This window comes from Diadema antillarum, unplaced genomic scaffold (genome assembly GCF_040938485.1).
Source record: "Diadema antillarum isolate AM-2024a unplaced genomic scaffold, OU_Dant_1.0 seq00000681_RagTag, whole genome shotgun sequence".
NCBI classification, from domain to species: domain Eukaryota; kingdom Metazoa; phylum Echinodermata; class Echinoidea; order Diadematoida; family Diadematidae; genus Diadema; species Diadema antillarum.
In genome coordinates, this window is record NW_027271586.1 from 399819 (window position 1) to 422614 (window position 22796).

Here is a 22796-nt window from a genome sequence, read left to right on the forward strand (position 1 = left end):
GTATACTTTATTCAGTCCACAATATTTTACCGCAATGTTGCTCTCCCTTTTCCAATCGATCTGATTGAGATTATTTGTCATTTCTTTGAATTCAAGTCACAATAGTTGCCATCATTTAATTCAAAATACATAGGCCTATATTTTTGAATATTTACTTTAATTTCAATTCAATTCAAATATATTCCCATTCTCGACAGAATCAATCTTTTCTGTAATAAAGGAATAATGTAATTGATACCATATTGTGAAGGAACAGACTACACAACTCGATAGCGAAACATAATGATATATCATCGTAATATCGAAACACTATAATTGAGTCACCAAGAAAATCAATGTGCAATGCGCGGAAAATGGAGGAACCCGCTGGTAAGACGAATAATGATTGTAATTTTGATGAAGCTGTTAAAAGAACAATCAATGTCATCATCAAAAGGATAAATAGGTTAAAGTATTTATTACAAATACGTTAGTAAATCAACTTCAAAAGTCCATTGTTAAAGAATATCGGAACCAAAGAATATTGGAACCGCCCTGGTTTGTTGGCTGTTGTAGTTACTGATGCCAATTTCAGACACGTGTTAATATGTATTAAAGGGAACCCAAACCTAAAGAGCAATGTGGATTGAGTGAAAACAGTAACATGTGTAAGTAAGTAGAACACATCAGTGAAAGTTTGAGGAAGATTGGACAATCGATGCAAAAGTAATGAATTTTTAAAGTTTTGGTGTTGAAACCGCTGGATGAGGAGACTGCTAGAGGTTATGACGTATGTGTGGACAGCAGTATAAAGAAAAAATAAAGAAAATTCCACCAAAAATTACTTTCCTAGCATTATGAAAGAGCACTTGACTAACCGCTTTCAGAAAGCAGGGGGAATAATTATATGTAATTACATAAATGTCAGTATCAAGTCGATGGAAGGCGTAATTTTCATGAAAAATGAATGCAGTATTGCTTCTGTTGTCTATCCATCTCCAGACTATGTGACTTTCTCATGTATTTCCCATTGCATTACAAAAATGTCTTTCTCAAACAATTTCGAATGTCTTATTTCGTTCTGCACGCACATTTCCCTGACGGGCTTCAGGTCCTAGTTACTGGAGCATTCAAGAGTTAATTCGGACTCGTGAATCTCTTTCTTACCTACTGCCTGTACGTACTGATGTTAAAGCTTCTCATATGCTTTTGTTCGCATTGGCTCTTCATCTCGGTTCTTTTCGAGCTTGTTCGGTGATCGCATCACTGTCTCGTTTGTTTGTTCTCAATATTCTTGACCTGAACTGTCAAAATAACCGGGGTGACTGTGGACTACACGGCAGCAGACGATAACACGTAAAGATGATTTTTTTTTTCCCGGCCCCTTCCATTCCCGCCGTCCGCAAGCTGTTATATTTGGTTGTGCGCCAAGACGACCCAACGTATACTCCCGGCTTCTCCGATCCGAAAGGATGTGACCCCGGCCACGTTTAGTGGGCTAACGAATCGCCCGAATAGTAAAGCGATGTTCCGGCATTCCTTACTTTCCTGGATTACGAGAATCCAAAGAAGAGATCATTGGCTCTAAACCAGTTTTTTATTTGTCTTGCCAACTGGATAACAGCTGACAGAGGAAATCATTCAGTTCAAAAGGGGAACATGTCTTTCAGCGGGTTATTTGTATTGTTAAAAACACCAGTGATGTGGACAAAAGATGATTAGAAATTCATGTTTTTCGCTAGGGTTTTATTACTGCCATCTTATGCCGTAATAATCATGTGTTAATGAAACGCATCACGTCTCTACTTCCACGGGAGCAAACATCATCAACTGTCTTTGTACATACCCCTTGCCAAGTAAACATCCTTCGGAGTCTTCATTGTTAAAGGGATGGTACAGTATCGGTGGAGGTGAGGATTAGGCTTTTCTTTTGTGAGATACCAAGAAACCGCTTATGAAATAGTACAGAGCATACCATTTAAGACGAATCCAAAGTTTATTTGATGAAAATCGGTTTTGGAATGGCTGAGACATCCAAAAACAAAGTAAAATAAAGCGATCATAATAAAAGGTGGGTCCCACATTTTAGTAGGATTGTTCTATTTTGCATATCTCGGCCATTTCAAAACCAATTTTTCATCAAATGAACGTCGAGTTCCTCTTGGAATTACATGCTTTTTCATATTTCAGAAGAGGTTTCTCACTATCTCGCCCAAAAATGTTAGAAACCTGAAGTTCGGTCTCAACCAAAACTATACGATCCCTTTAAGGGGAATATGTAGATTCAGTGAATGCAGAAATATCCAGTAGAATAAAAAAAAATTAAAGAGGTTCGAAAAAAACTGGACAATCCATTCACAAGTTATGATTGTTTAAGTTTGTATGTTTGTTTGTTTGCTTGTTTTAATGAATATGTCGTCATCGCTATATCGAAAGGCAACAGCGGTTCATAATATGTCACAGTAATGGAACGATAAACAGAAAATATGAAGAGCGAATACCATAATAGTTTCTGTTTTCATAATGGAAAAGCACTTGACTTGCCTCGACCGTTCAGAAGGCAAAGGGAATAGTAGGATATGCCTTTAGAGGGACTGTGTATTTTTTTCATAGAATATAAAATTTTGTGTAATTCTCTTTATGCTTTAACGTTGTACTTATTTTTTAAACATCACGTATTGTTGAATTCTTCCCATCCGTCATGGCATTAGAAAAGCAAATCAGTAAAACTTCATAAATTTTTTTGACAGCCTGTCAAAATGTCCTTAAACTTATGGTAATTACATAACAATGATATGATAATATCAGTGAATATTATGGCCTCTTTTATCTAGGGTAGCCTCTTCAGGTTTGTTCAGTGTTGGCACTGCTCTACCGGAAGGGCTGACATTATAATAGAGTTGCTAGGTACCCTACTTATACACCTGGGTCGAGAGGGGAAAGGGAAGACTGGGGGGGGGGGGGGGGAGGGAGGGACATGGTTGGTGAAAATATCTCGTGTAGCCAGGTACTTGACGGAAGCGAAGAACGAGCTTTATTGATTATCGAGAGAAAAATCGATGAGCGAACTTTACTTTCTTTTACTTTTATATTTTTATAGGCCGTATAAGCTCTATGAAGTTTCTGCAACAAGCATATATTAAACGGGTTGAGTTGTGTATGTTTCAATACCCCGCTTTTTTTTTCTTTTTTTTTTCTTTTTTTGAGGGGGTTGTTGTTTGATAATTGTAAGAGGGAGTGGGTTGAACCATTAGGACGATCATATCATTTGCTGGACATCTATTCGCATCTTTCACTCTGTACGGCGGTGTCTGGCGCACTGCGCGCGCCAGTGGCACGGACATTTCATCGCCCCGACTTGTCCGTCTGCTACTCGAGTAAAATACTTATAAATGTCTTTCTTTCCGCTCTCGGCTCGTACCACCCTGGGGATCGAGAACGTACTGCTGTATTAAAATCTGGCTGCCGATCGAATGCCGTCTGTAAATCAAAACAAGTTTACATCTTGCTGTCAAGGTGACCATTACAAGCAGTGAGAGGAGCAACACTGTAATCTGTGATAGGACTGTGATGATATGTAATTCAAAGCTATCATACAAACCTGTAGTGCAAAGGTAGACCTCTTCAGAGTCTTGTTTCATACAGCTGTTCGTAAAGTTACTCATGACTTTACGAATCACTGGAATATGAAGTGCCAATATATGTATGTGCCCATTTTTTCTTACGTTTTAACAAAGTAGGCTACAACTGTATGTCAATATTATATGTACAGTGGGGAAAATACACTTTCAACTAAAAACGTGTATTAAAATGTAAGAATAACCATTATCATCTGCAAATTTCACCTTTAGCTATTGAAATAAATTAACAATGATTAGGAAACCCACTCGGCTTGCCATATGTTCGTAAAGTTGTGCGTAGCTTAATGAACAACTTTATGAAACAGGAACCTGATAATGTTATGATGTCATTTAAGGTTCTTCGCTGCGTCGTTTATATGCATTGTGCGGTGCTAATATAAGGTGTAAAACAAGTTGTACCTCTACTCTAGCTCTGACTCAACATTTACTCACCGTTACATTGCAGCAATCATTCAGCGGTTTAGATGAGCACATGAATGTTAACAGCTTGGCAGGCTGCGTACCGACAGAGAGGGGGAGAGGGATAGAGGGAGGAAGAAAGCTAGAGGGATACACAGAGTAATATTAACAGGACAAAACTGTCGCACAGATCAGGGAGGTGTTCACCTCCATGCACAGACAAACGCACCTGCACGGTTTGTCATGTCAAAGACGTCTGCGTTGATTCAGGTTTTCTGGCGTTCATCAGCTTGCCCCCACTCGTGCAACTTCTGGCGAATCTTTGCACATGCTGTGTGGGTGATAATGAAAAGAAATGTTGAGAGAGAGACCATAGAGCTAACACTGTAGCCCCATGGACAGATCAAGGGGGTAGACCAAGATGCCTACCTCCCTGGTCAGATCATCCTATCTCTGTGATACTGCTGCGACACACAAACACCATGCACCCATCTGGTACGCAGTCTTCAATGCTGATCGATATTGATCGAATCTTTTTTCGTCTATATCATCTTTGTCTTTATCTGCTAGTTTTACCCAAATACTCAGTCATCCTACAAAGTTCGGACAACTTGACCTTTGCGTACATGTCCTGTCTTTCTTTATGAATAATGGTAATGATGATGATGAGGATGATGATGATGATGATTTAATAGTCATAGTAATAGTAATAATAACAATAATAATAATAATAATAATAACAATGATAATGATGATAATAATAATGATAATGATAATAATAATAATAATAACAATAATAATAATGCTAATAATGATAATAATGACTTTTTTAAAGATGGTTATAGAGGGCTTTTAGTGTATAATTATGTACCTATAATGCGCTCAAGGAAAGGAAGGGCAGTCGAATATGCGATCGCAACAAATAGAGTATTAAAATCATTGCAAGAAACATTTGATAAACTGATTAGAGAGAGAGAGAAACTGATTTAATCAAATCCATCACAATTATGAATCATATCAACCAACAAGTAAACAAATAAATATACTTGATCACTCTTTACTGCAGGTCAGTCCGTACGTGCCTGTAAGCTGGTGCATACTCTGAAAATTAATTCACTACTAGTCATTAGCTTCTTTAGAATATGAATTGCTGTATTCCCTATAACCAAGGAGGTACGAGAGAACCTTCAATTCGGTACTATATTTAAACGGCTAAACGTAGGTTAAAGGCATAATTTACTATTTGCAGATGAAACAAAAACCCAGCATTAGTGCTTCACTAAAATGTGAGTAAGGGATAGAAATAATCAATGTTAAAGTTTCAACCAGTATAATCGATGTTAAGTAATGTTTAATAATTATAAAAAATGTGAACAATAGTTATAATAAGAATGTTTCCAGACTAAACCGTCTACACTTTATGGTTTAATGAGAAAAAATAGTGATATCTCCTTATATTTCAGGCTTTATTGCAAAAATTGTATATGGTAGGATGTTTTGTGATACAACTGACCTACACATATTCATCAAAAGTGATATCTTGAACATTTTTTAAATCACTGCTCCCAAAGGTAAACAAGACCTTTAATCTGGCCTGATATCTCATGGTCACCTAACCATCGTCTACAGCTATTAATCAGTAGAATCAATTCCAGATCTCTCTCTTTCTCTCTGTGCTTCCATGTGGTCGCCAACTAATCCGCAAGACTTCGAAAAAGTCACGGGATTCGCGTGGGTGTCTCGCAAAAATATTTGTCGCATTCCCACATACGAAACTTAAAAATAAACTTGCCTCAAAAAGCACACACACACCGAACACTTTCCGGGGCTGATAACATCGACCAACATTCGTTCATTCTTCCGGAGGGGGGTAGAAGTAAAAGCCATGAGCGAAGTCACCGGGGGCTCTTCTGGATATCTCTTTTAGATCGTATTTTGGTCCCGTATCGATGTCAGTCTGTAGGGGCAACCGAACTTTATCTTCAGCCAACACTTGGGGGAAATTCAGCAAATTTCAAATCGGAATTCTTGTTTGGCTGGCCGTTTCTCGAAATAGACTTTCATCGCATGATTGTGATATGACAAAGGTAGAGGAGTTTACCTCAAGTATGGATCATTCTCTCCTTTACCTCTAGAGATTTTATATAATTATACCACGATTTTTCCTTATTGTTTGTTTATTTGTTCTGTAGGTCTATTTCTTACGATTTAGTCAATACCCAGTTAGATTATGAAGTTTTACAGAAGGTGTTTTAAGCATGTTGGAACATTTTAACACTCTATCACTACTTACTTTGGCAGGTTGATTTAAACAATACTCTCTATCAGTCAGGCGTGCGAAGCATATTGTCTAGATCGAGGACTTTCGTTGAGGTTTAGGTATCAAAGAGACCAGATGCCTACGAATCTTCAACAAAAATCAGAACTTTTTAAAGGGAATTTCAGACTTTATTACACTGGGTAGGTAACGAATGTGTAATATCAATAATTTCCACGCAAGATATCGGTCACACTGAAGCTCATTGATAGCAATACTCGAGGTCAGGTATTTCATATCAATTTTCTTTTGTTTTGTTTTCCTATTTGTATCTTTTGTATCTTTTTTATTATTTCTCATTGTCTTTCTGGACCCCTAGGAAGAGCAGCTGTGCCAAGTAGAGGCACAGGTGAAAGAGAACTATCCATACGTTCTTTTAACCAGTATGGCCCGAATTCACGAAGGTGGTACAAATGAAACCATGGTTTAAACCATGGACAAAAACCATGGAGCGCCAAGTGCCGCATGGAATATTTCGTTACGAAATCATACATTCCGTCGATGAAATGATTATTTTGTAACGAAATGACAACATTTTGTAACTAAATGAACATTTCGTCCACGAAATGATAATTTTGTTAATGAAACGGTCATTTTGTCGACGAAATGACCAATTTCGTAACGAAATATTCCGTGCGACACTTGGCGCTCCATGATTTTTGTCCATGGTTTATACCATGGTTTTATTTGTACCACCTTCATGAATTCGGGCCATTCACTCCAGTATCTTGCTCCGTTGTATTTCTCTATGTATTATTTCGACGGAATGGGCCTATGACGAAAGAAAGAAACAAGGTATGCCAACAAAAGGAGGACTGCGTTTTACATTTGCGTTAATGTTGCTGCATTGCGTTTTGCGAGGTGGAACTCATTGCAGTAATGTATCGTTAAAACAAATGTACCGCTGAACTTAACTGTCTTCTGTGTTGCCGTATCCAAGGGCATGGGCCACCATCGAAGGTCGAGAGTCTTGTTTTACTCCGGGTCCATCATTTGTCACGGATCCACCAACTATCTCGAACGATGAGGATTTTAATTCTTCGTCAACAGTTCGGTTGGCTGTCACCACGGTTGGCAGTGTTGTGATAGGACGACACCTTGACCGCGGACCGGTGACTCGTCCCTTTGTCTGGGAGCAGACCCGTCTTTCATCGGGGTGCTTTTTCCGGTCTAATCGGATTCGTTACGCCAACTTTGCAGGTTTCCATCCTTTGCTCATGCTTCTTCCCACGTGTCAGCAGCAAAGTCAAGGGTGTCACCGACGTGCAGTCCGAAAATAGAACGCTCTATAAGCATTGCTAAGTGGGAGCATCAATCGGAAAATGTCTTGGAGGGACTGCTTCATCTCACCTGTTGAATCTGATGCGAAAAGCAATCGTCACAAGACACTGCACAAGTGGAATCTGTTTTGTTGTTGATGTGATGATGGTGATGGTTGTGGTGGCGGTGGCGGCGAGATGTGAACGCTTTTTCGGTCATGTGACTTCAATATTAAATATGCAGTTCATCCACAAAGTCTTGAGAGAATTCTGATGCAAAATGATGACACTGATTTCTTTTCTTTACCACCGGAATAGCCTTTCTCCCAGACCGCCCTGTCGTTATAATTATGATACCCAAACTTTGACAGGTACTCACTAACACATCTATAGGTCGGGAGAAAAAACAAAAACTTTGGAAAGACTACGTGTCCCATCGGGTATGTGCCGAGCAGGTCTCAAACCTATAAGATCAGGATTATCATTCTGATTCTTAGACCAGGGAAATGTTCCCCGTGCATAGTACAGGCTATACTACACTTTTGCTCACGAAAGTATGAAGGGGGAACGAAATGACAAATGTAACATTAATGACCAACGCTCATGCAATTAATCCGTTATTCCAAGGTAACAAATTTCCTCAGAATATTGCTTATACCCAACATTTTTATTTCCCTTTTTCATTTAGAAACTTGTTTGTCATGGAGATTACATAACATTTCAATACAATTTTGTGTTTGCAGGAATACAACTACCTCGTACACAATGGTTTCCTCAGACCTAAGGATTATCAATTTACATTCGAACCGGAAGAGGATATTACGACGGTTTCGGATGCAATTACAAGATTTCAAGAGTTTTATCGGATACCGATGAACGGTGAGATGGACGACAGGACGCGGAGTATGATGTGGGAACCGAGATGTGGTTATCCGGATATTGGCGAAGCGATTCACAACGAATCGAACAACGCGGATTACGCACGCAAGTGGCGACATCGTCGTCACCATCGAGTTAGGCGGTATGACATCGCAGGAGGGCGCTATAAATGGGATTCGACGCACATCACCTACAGGTAGGGTCACTGGTACTGTACCTTCTTTGCTGTGACACACTTAAAGGGATGGGATAGTTTTGGTTGAGATGGGGCTTCATGTTTCCAACTTTTTTGTGAGACAATCGAGAAACCTCATTTGAAATTCAAAGAGCATATAATTCTAAGAGGATTTTATTTGATGGATATCGATTTTGAAATGGCTGAGATAGCCGAAAACAAAGTGGTCCTAATAAAAGGTGGAACCCACCTTTTATGAAGACAACTTTGTTATATTTCATCTTTTGGGGTTTTTTTAAGTTAAAATCTTAATTCCTCCCCCCCCCCCATCTCAACCAAAACTGTATCATCCCTTTAACCAACTCACACCTCAGCTTCATAGAAGTTCTGAACTAAAACGAAATTACTCATCCCCGCACTAGAGTTGTGACATCCAGTCATTGATGTACTTATACTGTATCGTCATATGACTCCCATAAAACCATAAATTGTGATATTGTGCGTTATGCGTCCAAATTGATGATGATGATGATGTTGTTTCTCTTGTTGTTGTTGTTGCTGCTGCTGCTGCTGCTGCTGTTGTTGTTGCTGTTGTCGGTTTTGTATACGTACTTTGAAGTCTCTGAAAACAACATAATCGTATGCCTGCGGCGTTTTAAATAGGTTCAGTAAAGCCGCGTAGAAAGGGCTTTTTCCCGTAAGCTCTCTTTAAATTTGCAGTAAATACTGATGTCCTTCTCAGATCGTTCTTGCGCTGGTAAGAAATCACATAAATATGAGATAGAGAGATATAAAAGTATCCCACGGGAAGCATTTTGACATTGCAATCACTTAGTCAACTTGTTTCGAAATCCCGGAGCTGTAATATGTCATCACTGTTTGTGTTCTCATCGAGGTAATGGAATACATGGGAGGTTTAATGTGACACCGATTGGGGCGTATTAAAAGATGACAACCTGAATCAAACTTTTTCCAAACTATAATATGGTCCCCCTAGAGTACGATTAGTTTCGATTCATGTCAAATGACTTGAAACCAGCCGAGGTGTCCCAGATCATTCAATGTTGGTGGTGGTGGTAGTGGTGGTCGGTTGAGATGTGTATGGGGGGGGGGGGGGGGGGGGGGAACGAGAACATGCAAGAAATGGATAACGTATAGTATCTACTACAATTTTGCCTCTGTGAATGTTGCAAACTGGAAAAAAACCCAGTCTCTGTTTATTTGTTGGTGTATTTTCTAAAAGTGAGCAATAAAGAAAGAGCGATGAAGGTCTTCGTTTATCCACTTTTCACGGGGCATGTGTCTGCAGCCAGCGTATTTTACCACAATCGATGTTTCCGCTATTCTCTTGCGCTTTGCGCTACACGATATTGATATTATGTATATTCGTTGGTCCTGAAAGATAACGTAGAAGAGAGATTTGTATTTTTCCTTCTATTCATGGGAAGAATACCTGTCAGAGCTAAGATATAGATACATCTCATTCTGTAATTTGCACTCGTAGTCTGTGAAAGCTACAGAGAATTCACCGGGGTTTTAGTTCGCCGTCCACGGTATAGACGAATCCTCGGAACAAGACGGACACTATGAAGGTGATAAGCTCGGCCATGAGACGAGTGGTCAACCATGACATTATCGCGCCAAGGTGTGATGTGACGTCACGCGTCTCCGTGTCTGTTATTCCCAGGTCCGTTTTGATTTCCAGGTCCTTACGAGTGTCTCGACAAGTCGGGAGACACTTTGTTTTGACTTTTGTTTTCATTCAGAACTTCAAGTATAGTTTAGTCTGATTCAGTACGGTAAATGCTGACTATAACAATTTTCCATTTTATCTCACCGAGGAACTATAGTAACTGAACAACTGCATATGGAAAACTTGCGCGCATTTGCTCCGGAGCGAGAGCACCGGTGCTTATAACACGTGAAAAGACGCGTCATATCCCCCTCCTTTGAGACAAAAATAGCTCTGCACAAAAAACATGGCTATGAATTCAAAACCCTCGCACTCCAAATGAAACTAGAATGTACCCTCTTTCTACTCCGTGTATTTCCCCAAAAAATAGGTTTGGGGAAATTAGGGCACTTTTCCTCTGAAATTCTCCTTCAAATCACCAAATCTTGAGTTTGTCTATGGCGGAGTACCCAAAATAAGCCATAATTTTCGGACATGCCCATATAAATCACAGGCTGTACCACGGAAGCTTAGTGGAATCGTTTACCCTCGCACTTCAAAATGAAGTAGAATATTTGGGCTCTTCAGTGATGTATAACTTGCTTTGATTGGTCAGAGAGAAATTAGGGCACTTTTCTTGTCAAATCAAAGAATGTTTTACAAAACTGCTTGTGACTTTGCTAAAGCGTGCGAGCTTTTGTGCTGTCCATTGTACACAATTCCCCTAATGCTTACGGACAACGGACGAGTGTGCGTAAACAAACAATTGTGTTTGTGCTGTGAAACGAAGGCGGGAGAGTTCAAGTTATTCACAATTTTCGCTGGATATCATGCCTTTTGAATCGTCTTTCGTCCACATTATAACAGATTAGTCTTTATTAATATTCTAACAATCCTGCAGAGTGTATTACCACTTCTTTCAGAGCTAAATATTGCCAAATTCAAGGATCATCATGCGTATTTTGCTCTGCAGAGATGACTTGAGGTTGCAACAAGCCGTGCTTGAACAGACCATGGTTCAGTCCCATTAAATCAACAGGGGTGAATGAACCCATTATGTAGATACTGTACGCGTTGGTGTGTGTGCTCGTGAATGATCAACTTGTGTGGTGAAATGGAAATGCCGTTGTAGGATATCTAGATTCCCGGTACTAAAAATACTAATATCATTTCATTATTAGCTGTCAGATAAAAAAGAATGGCTTCCATGTTCATGCATTCTGTCCCTCCAGTAAGCACACGCACGGTTCTCCCGATTCCCGTACAATGGACGAGTCCGCTCCTTCCCATATTATGCTCGAGTGCACTCGGCTGTTGGCTCTCGGCGACTACGTGCACTCTGGTCTGTCAACCCTAAATGCGCGAAATCGTGCGAAAGTTTTCCATATGGATGAATCCCTGTAGTCGTGTGTTCCCTTCGTTTGGTTGATTGCAAGCATTGGAAGTCAAATACACCTATGTGATTGAAAATAGAAGAAAACACTAGACAGAGCCTACAGATCTAGTTTCTAGCTCATTCATTTCATTTCGCTTCATCTTGTTTCTTCTGTTTAGTCGTAATAAACGGAAATGACCGTATAATACAACGAAGCCTCGTGTTACCCAAAGCCTGAATGAAGCCGAAGGCCTGGTTTTTCTTCGATAGCTCCTGTCTCTGTATACACATCCCCACCGATTGGCACTACAACGCGCGTGCATGCAATAAGCAATTATTTCGTCACCTAGTCCCACAACTATAGTAAGGCAAACAAATCAACGTTCCTTACGATAATTTTGTTCTCATCATTGGGTTTAACTGTGATGGTAATTGTTAGCGAAACAATAATGTCCATTCTCATTGTTCGTCCTGACCTCGTGACCTTTTGAGGGGAAGGGGTAAATGGGGGAAGTGGTGTGAGGTTTCCACGAAACTCTAGTTAAAAATCAAGGGAATATTACTCCTTCGTGACGTGTGGTAAACCACGACTATCAATCTCACCCCTGCAATCCAGTGAGAGAGGAAATTTTTGATTGTATTCTGTGGTAACGTTGGTTTGGGTTTCTTAAAGGACAAGTTCACCTTCATAAACATAATGATTGAGAGAATGTAGCAATATTAGTAGAACACATCATTGAAAGTTTGAGGAAAATCAGACAATCCGTTCAAAAGTTATGAATTTTTGAAGTTTTTGTGCAGTACCCGCTGGATGAGAAGACTACTGCAGTGTATGAATAACTTAGATGTCACATGCGTACAACAATATAAGGAAAATGTAAAGAGAATTTCACAAAATTCCATCTTTTGAAAAAAGTACACATTCCCCTGACTCGTTACCGACAAATGTTATGGGTAATATTATACCCCCTGCCTTTAGAAGGAGGCAAGTCAATTGCTCTTTTATTATGCGAAAAAAGTGAAAATATGTTGAATTTTCTTTTATATTTTCTTTATACTGTTGTACGCATATGACTCACAAGCTGTAGTAGTCTCCTCATCCAGCGGTTCCAACACAAAAATTTAAAAAATTCATAACTTTTGCATCGATTGTCCAATTTTCCTCAAACTTTCACTGATGTGTTCTACTAATATTGTTGCATTTTCTCAATCCTTATGTTTATGAAGGTGAACTTGTCCTTTAATCTCTTCAGGAGATTCGGCGACTTGTGTCAACTCTCTTTGTGCCACATAAATTACGTGTCCATAGATTTGTGCGTGAGATTTGTGCACATTTGTCCCATTGGCGCAGAAAGGGTTAAAGGCCTTACGTGCCATGGATGTCTCGATAACTTTTGTGGGCGATGGGCAATGGGTTGACTGTATCTACGAAAACAAGTTATCCAAACAACCGCACATTCACAAGTTTGATCTGTGGTCACTTACCTGGCACTGTTGGCCATTAAAAGCCATTATGGTATAAACTTTTAAAAATGGACTATGTTCGGTTTGCCTTAGAACCTTGATGGATTTACTTTAATTTTCTCGGGCTAATTTATGTTTACACACATTTAGATTGTAATAAATGATAACGAGTACATGCCATAATTATCTAAGAAAAGAACAATGAATATACCATAAGAAGGCCATTACATTGACATGAATAAACCGTTAATGGACTATAAAACAACTGAGTTTAGACCTCAAGTTGACCTTAAAAAGACGAAAATTTAGACCAGCTTTAGACCCTGAATGAATTATGAATTAAATGTGTAATGAACATACGAAGATTACAGAATGAATGAACGAGTTTATCACCACGAATTTTCCATGGGTAGAGAATGAGTTATGATATATTATGCATGAAGTAGCCATGAGTGATCAAAAAGTGAATCATGAACAGACCACGGTAGGGCCTTCGATTCATTTTGATGGTTAATGGTTAATCCACGAATGGACCAGAAAGTCTCCAGGATAGTGTCCCAGGAATACATGGATCGCTCCCATAGACATAAAGTGCTGATGATTAGTTTTCGCTAGTGGTACACTTCTGCCCCCCCCCCCGGTTTTTTGTGCATAGAAACTAGGCAAATTAATGTTACTTAGAAGTACCTCAAAGAGACATTTATTATGAAATGCATAAACGAATAAGTACACAAAAGTACCTGATCAGCGAAGATTTTAGCCAAATCGGACCAAAATCAACCTTAGACAAATCCTCTCCCTGAAAAACAAAAACAAAACAAAACAAAACAAAACAAAACAAAGATGAGACAATTTTGACAAGGAACCAAAAATGCCACGAGCATTCCTCAGAGTACGTCTCGTGTCAATCATTGTAAAGGGGAAGTAAGTCCGCCGCTGTTTGTAACCCGCAGCCAGCGACTTTCTGTCCCTGAAAGACGAAGAGAAATGTGAGAATACAGTTTTACATTTTGAATATTGATATTATCATATTAATGATTTATAGTCTGGTATGACGTTGACGATGAACCTACATCTGTCATGACGACGTCGAAAGTAAATTTTATAGCAGCGTCTTTGCATCAAGATGGCGGGAATGACATTTTACTTCGTCGCTTTTCACTCCCGCGACTCGCATGGAGCTATTACTCCTCTGCATGCCATATTGATTTCCTGTCCATAAGCTTGTCTGTGGAATTCGTGCACATTCGACTCATTGGCGAGAAAGGGGTAAATATTATGGCTAGGTATTTTGTTCAGCTCTTTTCGGCCCGTCGCATGACAGAAAGAAATACACAAACAGTCAAGGGATGGGAGGCAGAAGGAGAGTTCAAGAACTAACGTCGAGAAAGATGGTGACGGTATGACGTCATAAGTGTCATTAATCACTGCGACTCGCTGCACGCTCTCTCAAGGAGGCGTTCCGTCGCGTCGGTTCGACGTCCCTGAAGGGGGCCCCTAGACCGTAAGCCCCCTGCACCCTACGACATTCACTAGGTCGTCGCGCGGCCGAGACGGTCCTAGGTGTGAATTGCGCATTCTACGCTCCTCGGAAACGTCTCTCTCATAAACTCCTTATATCTTAAAGGAAAATGTACTTTTTTCAGAATATTTTGAAATGAAATTGACCAATTCAAGAGCAACGGGATAGGTAGGGTCTGCGACGTTATTAGAAAATCTACCGGGAAAGTTGCTATAATACCGTTTGACTCTTCACCACGACGGGACACGCGTTGAGATGCGTCTATGAAATAATCAACTCAATGAAATCCGACTGACCCGTTTCCAAAGTGAACTGTGTTCATAGAGCATTTACGATGCAGGTATTTACTATATATGGTATGAATGAAGAAGATGAACGGGCAAGATTTAGAACTCAACGCCGAGCAATACCTGACCTATAGTGCATTCAAATCTTCTTGTTTCGTTGTGAATTAACTGTTGATTTCACTTTCAGCTGAGGCTGAATAACTTGATAATAATTCCAACTTAAACACAAAACACCTGACCACAACATTTCACCAATCTAGGCTCCATTGCATTTGGAAGACAGAAAAGAAAGTGCGTAGATTATTTTGACAACAAAAGTTGAAGAATAGTGTTCGGGTATAATGTGTGATTTTAAGGGCATTCCCCTCCTAAGCCAGTCTGCCACGCACCGTCTGTTTTGGGGCGACAAAAAGTTGTTGGTGGGATGACATATCTCTGTAGTTATTTATCTTTTTCTCGTGGGAGCTCACAGCTCGCTACCCATGAACTTTAAGCGAGCTGCCCTACGGTTTCCTGAATGTACCTGAGTGGGTAAGCCTCGGGGAGGGTGAAGGTACGTGAGCTGGTTTAAGCAGGGAGGTGGAATATCCTCTTCCACCTCCCTGGTTTAAGACACTCATGTTTTAAAATTCCAGTGTTTTCCCCCTTTATGTTTTGTTTAGAACAGTTATGGAATACGGATATGAATGAATGACAGAATGGCACGGTAATCATACTTGTACATCTGGTCTTTAAAGAGAAGTGGAAATTCTAATAATTTTCATGTCTATGTCATAAAGCCTACGTTAATTTAATGTCGTCATCACTATGGACATTCCTACACGAAGTATTTCTTTTGAAAAGGAAACAGAATAAAAACAAACAAACAAACAAACAAAAACGTCGACGAATGGTCGGACACCACTAGAGTTAAAAAAGAAGAAGAAGAAGAAGAAGAAGAAGAAGAAGAAGAAGAAGAATTCCATCTTAGGGTGAACGACCACAGTATATATTCAAACCCTACAGAGGTTTTGCATCCACTCTAATATGAAATAACTCCTCTCACTTCAGTTGTTGTTTGTTTATTTGTTTGTTTGTTTTTGTTGTTGTTGCTGTCGCTGTTGCTGTTGTTGCTTTCCGCTAATATGTTCAAGAGGGCTGTAAGTCATGCAAGTGGAAGAAAAAAAAAATGAAACCGAATATACTGAATGTGGTCACAGATGTGATGTGTGAGGTATACTCGCAGAGAAGAAAAAGTCCACAACATTATTATGACGCTGCCTTTCCTGAACTTTGATGACAGTTGAACAACAACAACAACAACAATGGATTCCGGGAAAGAATCTTTCCTTGTTTTCTTTGTTTTTCTTTTCCTTTCTTTTGGCTATTACGTGCATCGAAAAAAAAAAGGAACACATTAATCTCGCTTCGACAATGTGTGTGTGTGTGTCTGTCAGATCTTGTCTTTTTTTAAAACTGAGAACACGTGTGTCTAGTTTGTTCTTGATCTCCCCGGATGAATTGGGATTTTCCCTCGAATGAAAACCACATTTTCCTTTCATATCGCGTCATCCCCTCATCCTAATAATACACACCATCCCTTTCTTTTCATGAATGAACACGTACTTCGAGAAACGCTCGCATGTAACCTTTGTTGGTGGTACTGTGCATTGGGATCTTGAAGGAGGGCTGATATTTTGATAAAAATAGGTGACAAGCAATATCAAGGTCAATTCTAAGAAAGCTAGATCTCTCAAGATAATCTTGGATGTGTGTAAAGAAGAGAAGAATCCAATCACAGACAATGTCTTGGAAATCTTCTACATCTGCGTATACTGGTCATACCCGTCGAGTTTATAGGAGGATGTCTAGCAGAAATGGGAGGATCCAGGCGAAGACGTGATGACATTTTTTCTTACTCAACACAGCATCAACAGATCTGTGATACTGAGTTGATAATGATCTCTGAACTTATCCTGAAAATGACACAAGAATTAAATACCCAGTAACCTTCTGCATTTACAGCTACATAAAGGGCTAGATATATCTGTGGTACACATTCCTAAATATGAGTCCCATGTGCAACAGCACGACCAAAGCTCAGGGGAATAAAATAAACTTGAGCAGTCAGTCGACGAATGATACTGACCTTTTAAGAATTTTCTTCATCGGGAGAAGTGGCCATTCACACATCAAATAAACGTCGATGTTGTCATCCAAAGCGTTCCGCTTGGTATCATAATCAGAATCTACCCAGAAGAGAGCAGAGAAATCTCGCATCCGCACACTTCCCTTTGAGCAACTGAATCGGGGATATTTTAGCGCAGGATTTTTAAGACCAAGTCACGCTTCCAAAGCTCAAGATTTGATTACTGTCAAAGAAGCAAGCGAGTCTTATTACTACGCCAGTATTATGGGTGTTATCGTTGTTGCTGTTAATAATGATATTATTACTGTGATTTTAATGACGATGATTGTTCTGTTTGTTGATGTATTTGTTTATCTCCTTATCTATTTTTTATTTTTTATTCATATGTTTATTTATATATTCATTATTATTTTACTCATTTGTTAATTTATCTATCTCTTCATTTATTCATTTATTTATTTATTTATTTATGCATTCTTTATACAGCCGCGTAGTCTCTTCAACACACAAAACTGCTTTACAAGAGAACCCTGTATTACTTAAAAACAATCTAAAGACAGTTTACAATCAAAAACTATTTTTGAACATTGAACTATTGCATGCATAACAATACATTACGAAATAGTACGAAAAATACAGTATTAGATGAAAATGGCGATGATGTGTCTGTTTGTAATTTTTGCACGTGGTTTGGAGGGTTTACAAAGTTTATAATTTCTCATTTAAAGCATTAGGATAGTAACGGGGGAAACATGCCTATCTTAAAAGGATGATGTAGTTTTGGTTGAGATGGGGATTCAGGTTTTCAACTTTTTTTTAATGAGATAATTAGAAACCTCTAATGAACTTTGAAAGAGTATTAATTTTAACAGGAATTCAAAGTATTTGATGAAAATTGGTTTTGAGATGGCTGAGATATCCGAAACAAAGCGATCCTAACAAAAGATAGGACCCACTTTGTATTAGGATCGTTTGTTTTACCTTGATTTAGGACATCTCATCCATTTCAACCCGATTTTCATCAAATAAACTTTGGATTTCTCCTAGAATATGTATGCTCTTTAACATATCACAGAGTGAATTCTATACGTATCTCGCAAAAAGTTAAAAGCTGAATCCTCACCTCAACCAATACTATACCATCCCTTTGAAATATGGAATTGTTCTGTAGAATGTCGTCTCTGTTTAGTCTACATTTTTTCCGAGCACACTCCTTTGCTGAAAGCTACTCTTGTTGTTGCCATTTTTGACATTTTGCGCACTTTTTTGAAGGTTGTTGTGTATAAGACTTCTGTGATCAATCAACAATTGCGAGAACAAGGATCGCCACAGATTACTCGTAATACCCCATTAATCTTCATGCCCGCCCCCACAAAATTCCATATTCAGTCAACAACAACTATAACAAAACATAATAATAAGAGATCTACGTAATCTACGAATCGATGAATGCTTCTGTTGTCACCGTGATCGGTGCCGGTAAGGGATTGCCCTCAAGGGGGCATGATTTGGCTTTTTTTTTTTTTTTTTTTTTTTTTTTTTTTTTGGGGGGGGGGGGATACAACTGACCATGGATGAGTATAATTACATACTTTTTTGGAGATGACGATAACTAGGGGTGCAGCGTTATTATAATAACTGGATGTGGTTAGATTAACTGGATCGTGCGACAACACGCAAAAACCGCAAACTACAAAAACCTCCTCCTGACAAGGAGTACTATTATCAAAATGGGCGTTCCATCAGGGTAGAGTGTCAGTTAATAATGTTCAGTGGTACATTTTACCAGCGAAAATGTCGAATGATGCTCATGAAGATTTTGTTAATCGGACAATTCGTGGCATTTTACACGTTTTACCTATAACCTTTCTACTATTCTGCATTCTTTGCCATGTTGATACGCTTGCTCCGTCAAGATAAAAGCAATGTCTTTTTGCTAATTGTGCCAAACGCATACACTAGAAATTTCGTGCTGATTAAAAAAAAAAAAAAAAAAAAGCACCTTGCAACATATTCAAAAACACACACAAAAAAGAGAGAAATGTTCACAGCGTTGGTGTTCATATTTATTCTCCCTCCATCGCTTAGATATGTTAACAAGTTAAAGGCATTATTTACCATTTGCAGATGAAACAAAACCAGCTCTAGAGTTTCAAAATAATTTTAGAATGTGAGTTAGGGATAGAAACAACCAATGTAAAAATGTCAATCACTACAATCTATGATAATTGCTGTTAGATATACAAAGTGTGAACAGTACTTATAATACAATTGTTCGGAATTGTTTAGAAAAGATACAGTTATGGTTTATCAAGAACATTAATGATATCTCCTTATATATTTTTATGCTTTATTGCTAGATTTTTAGAATATTATGGTAGGATGTTTTGTGATAGAACTAACATAAACATATGCATCAAATGTGATAACATGATCATTTCTTTTCTCCCATGGTAAGCAATACCTTTAATTCTCTGGCTGCCACATTAATTGCCTTTCAATAGGTATGTGTGTGACCGATGTGTAGATTTGACTCATTGGCAGAGAAAGGGGTAAACAAGGGCATCAACTCATCTTTGTCTTGCAAAACACTGTCACTTTGATGGTATAGCGCCACCAATTTCTCAACTGTCAGCCTCGAACTGGATTTCCGCCACACGCAATTCTTTCGTTAACATGAACTGACCTAGTTTTTATTGTGGTCCTGTCAGGAATCTGGTGTCAAAATATGTCTTCACTTCGAAGAAAAACTTCTCTCACGCAACAAGGAAAACAAAATTAATATCACCCACGGGGATCCTCAAATGTGATTTAGTACCTGTCAGTCTTTTACAGTGATACTTTAAGGGAGAAAAAAAAAAGAAGAAAATCTGCTGATATTTGAAGACATCGCATTCAATCTCCTTTCCTCTTGCAAACAGGCATGATTACTAAATCTGATTCATTGCCTTTTTTTGAAACCTAATCTCAGGCATAGATGACACCGATAATCGCATTTACGCCCCGGCTGCTGACCCCCGTGAACTTTGACCCCTAGGGTGTACCATTCTGTTGTGGGGTCCAGTGTATAACTTTTGATCTTGAATTTCCAGCCATTGAGTGTAAATTGCCTGATTCCCCAGTAAAGACAGAGATATAAGGGAAATACTTCGAGAAGCAAGATACGACACAGTACAAATAAATGGTTAAAGAAAAGGATGCAGGGTGACGTATATATGATAGAGAGGTACTAGAGCTGTACTATAGAGGCAAAATAGCCAATCCTAGGCCTATTATCTGAAAACAGGTGGGCCTATGATAGTAATAGTAACAATGCTGATGACGATAAGAATTATTCCCGGAATTATGATTTTATTTTCATAACTATCATCATTATCATTGGGGTTATTGATCGTAATTCTTATCGTGAAACACTTTAATGGGGAAGTATAATCCCGCTATCATCACATGGACGTTATTTTCATCGTTGTCAATCACTGCTATATATTTTGCGTGAACAAACTCAGAGAAGGTTTTTTTTTTTTTTTTTTTTTTTTTTTTGCATGTTAATGTTCAGGAATGGCAGCCATCCGTCTTGTCATAGCCTAACAATAAACTTTCGGCAAGCAGTTGGCTAGGAGACAAGGCATACCAAGTGTATGATCAGCAAGATGCCAAAATGAATTTGATTTTAAGTTTTTCGCTGATTCAACGGGTGCTGTTCGTTATTCCGAAGGTTCGCTATTCCGAAGGTTCGTTATTCTGAAGGTTCGTTAATCCGAAACACACAAATTCCCAATACCTATAGAGGTTCGTTAATCCGAAAATGATAAAGGGTTCGTTAATCCGAACATTTGTGGCGTTATTCCGAAGGTTCGTTATTCCGAAGATTCGTTAATCCGAAAATGAAATTCGGAATAACGAACCTTCGGAATAACGAATCTTCGGACTAAAGAGCCTTCGGAATAACGAACCTTCGGAATAACGAGCTGTAACCGATTCAACAACATCTATACTCTTCCCGAAAGATATCCATTAACTAATGTGTAGGAATTTCTTCTTTCCTCCCTTTTCTCACGTTGTGTCATGATGCTTTTGAAGGAGGAGCGTCCTCCGCTTGTTAACGGAGTGAAACTAATGCCGCCTGACACTTTATCGACAAAGAATCACGTGCAACTGATTTCTCTACATACTACAAATACACATGTTTGCGTTCATGGCTTTGTCAGCACGCTCGAAGCGGTGTTTATTCGTGGAGAGGCCCAGGGACAATTGTAGAAATAAGAAGACAAATCTTGAAATACGCTGTGTGACGTCGATTACCTTTACTCGCTCTCGTCATGTCCTCACAGGAGAGTGCATTCTAACCCCTGACCCCAGGCGGTCGGGGAGGCAAGTTGGCTAGGAGTCGGTGGGATTCAAGCTCCGGGGCCTGTTGGGAATGTTTGCTAGATTATAATGAATCGTTTGGATAGCTAAAGTCGCTTATAATCTGTTTGCAAATAGTGTTATAAGTTTCTATCAATGGCTCTACATTTTGATTTTAGCATGACTCAGCGTTCCAGCAGATTGGGACCACTACATCGAATTGACTCCCAGAAGAATCATGGCGATTGAGCGCATGGTTCATGATTGGTTTGTGAAATGATAATTTCAGCTCTGACATAAGTTCCCTTACAAATAATTGCCAAAGTTAAATCATCGTTCCGTGAACTAGTGGGACCAAGTCGCGTCTTCCGGGACCTACGCTCAACAAGCTCGCTTTTTAAGTAGGTTCCTTCATATTTCTTTAGCATTCATTCACAGATTCCAAACTGAACAGATCGACCACTATTATGTTTACATATTTGCAATATTCTATGTATGTCATGTATTTCATTTAATTTTGTTATATTTGATGTAATTTTTCATCGAGAAATATGAAAATAAATTGAAATTGAAAAATTGAAATTGAAGTCGCGTCTTCCTACCTTTTTAGAAGAAGAAGAAAAAAATGTCTTTGATTTATTCGCTTGTTTCTGATTTTTAAAGGAGTGGTAGCAATGCACATACGATATCAGACGAATGGGTTCTTTACTGCTTCTCTGTATTAAACGTAGCTGATACCATTTGTTTGTACTTTTATAACGTTGTCGTTAGCACCGTAATACTTTGATATATTAAACTGTTTGTGACGACGCCGGTAAGAAAGCTTCAAATGTGTTTCAGAAGGATGTTGATCCTGAACTACGTATTGAGGAACGGGACGGCGAGTAGGAGGAGGAGGAGGAGGTAGATCTGAAGCGGATAAAGACAGGAGCGTGTCCGTGTCATCAAAATGTGAGCCAGTCTAACCAGGCGTGTCACGGGAAATCTCGCGTGAGATGAGAAACATTCCAACGAAACGTCAAAATCGTTTGAGAATGACGCAGGGGATGGATAATGTTGTGTATGACAAACTGGCATTCCTTCGTTTTGATTTCTACCTGTCTCCTGTGCTTCCAGCCTCAGAAATCTACACCTCACTAGCTCCAGAATGAATGTTCAAGAGGGATAGATTTTTTTTTCTCTAAACTTTTTGTTAATACCCTCTGTATCGCACGAATTTGGGATGAATTCATATGGATGTTTTTAATCAGAGGATGCTAGCCCGAGCCCAGTTCGTGCCACGCTCGAGGCAAGGAGCATGGATTTGTTTCTCGATGTCATGCAGGTCGGCAGGGAAATGAAAAGTCACGATA

General features: G+C 39.1%; 1 protein-coding gene across 2 annotated transcripts in view; it reads left to right on the forward strand.

The window, feature by feature from the left end:
- Positions 1 to 22796, forward strand: part of LOC139737088 (interstitial collagenase-like) — a 67055-nt gene that overhangs the window by 34429 nt on the left and 9830 nt on the right. For both annotated transcript variants that reach the window (XM_071647763.1, XM_071647764.1), the window contains exon 3: positions 8339 to 8670. In XM_071647763.1, the coding sequence (XP_071503864.1) occupies positions 8339 to 8670 (332 nt within the window). The remainder of the gene's footprint in view (positions 1 to 8338; positions 8671 to 22796) is intronic.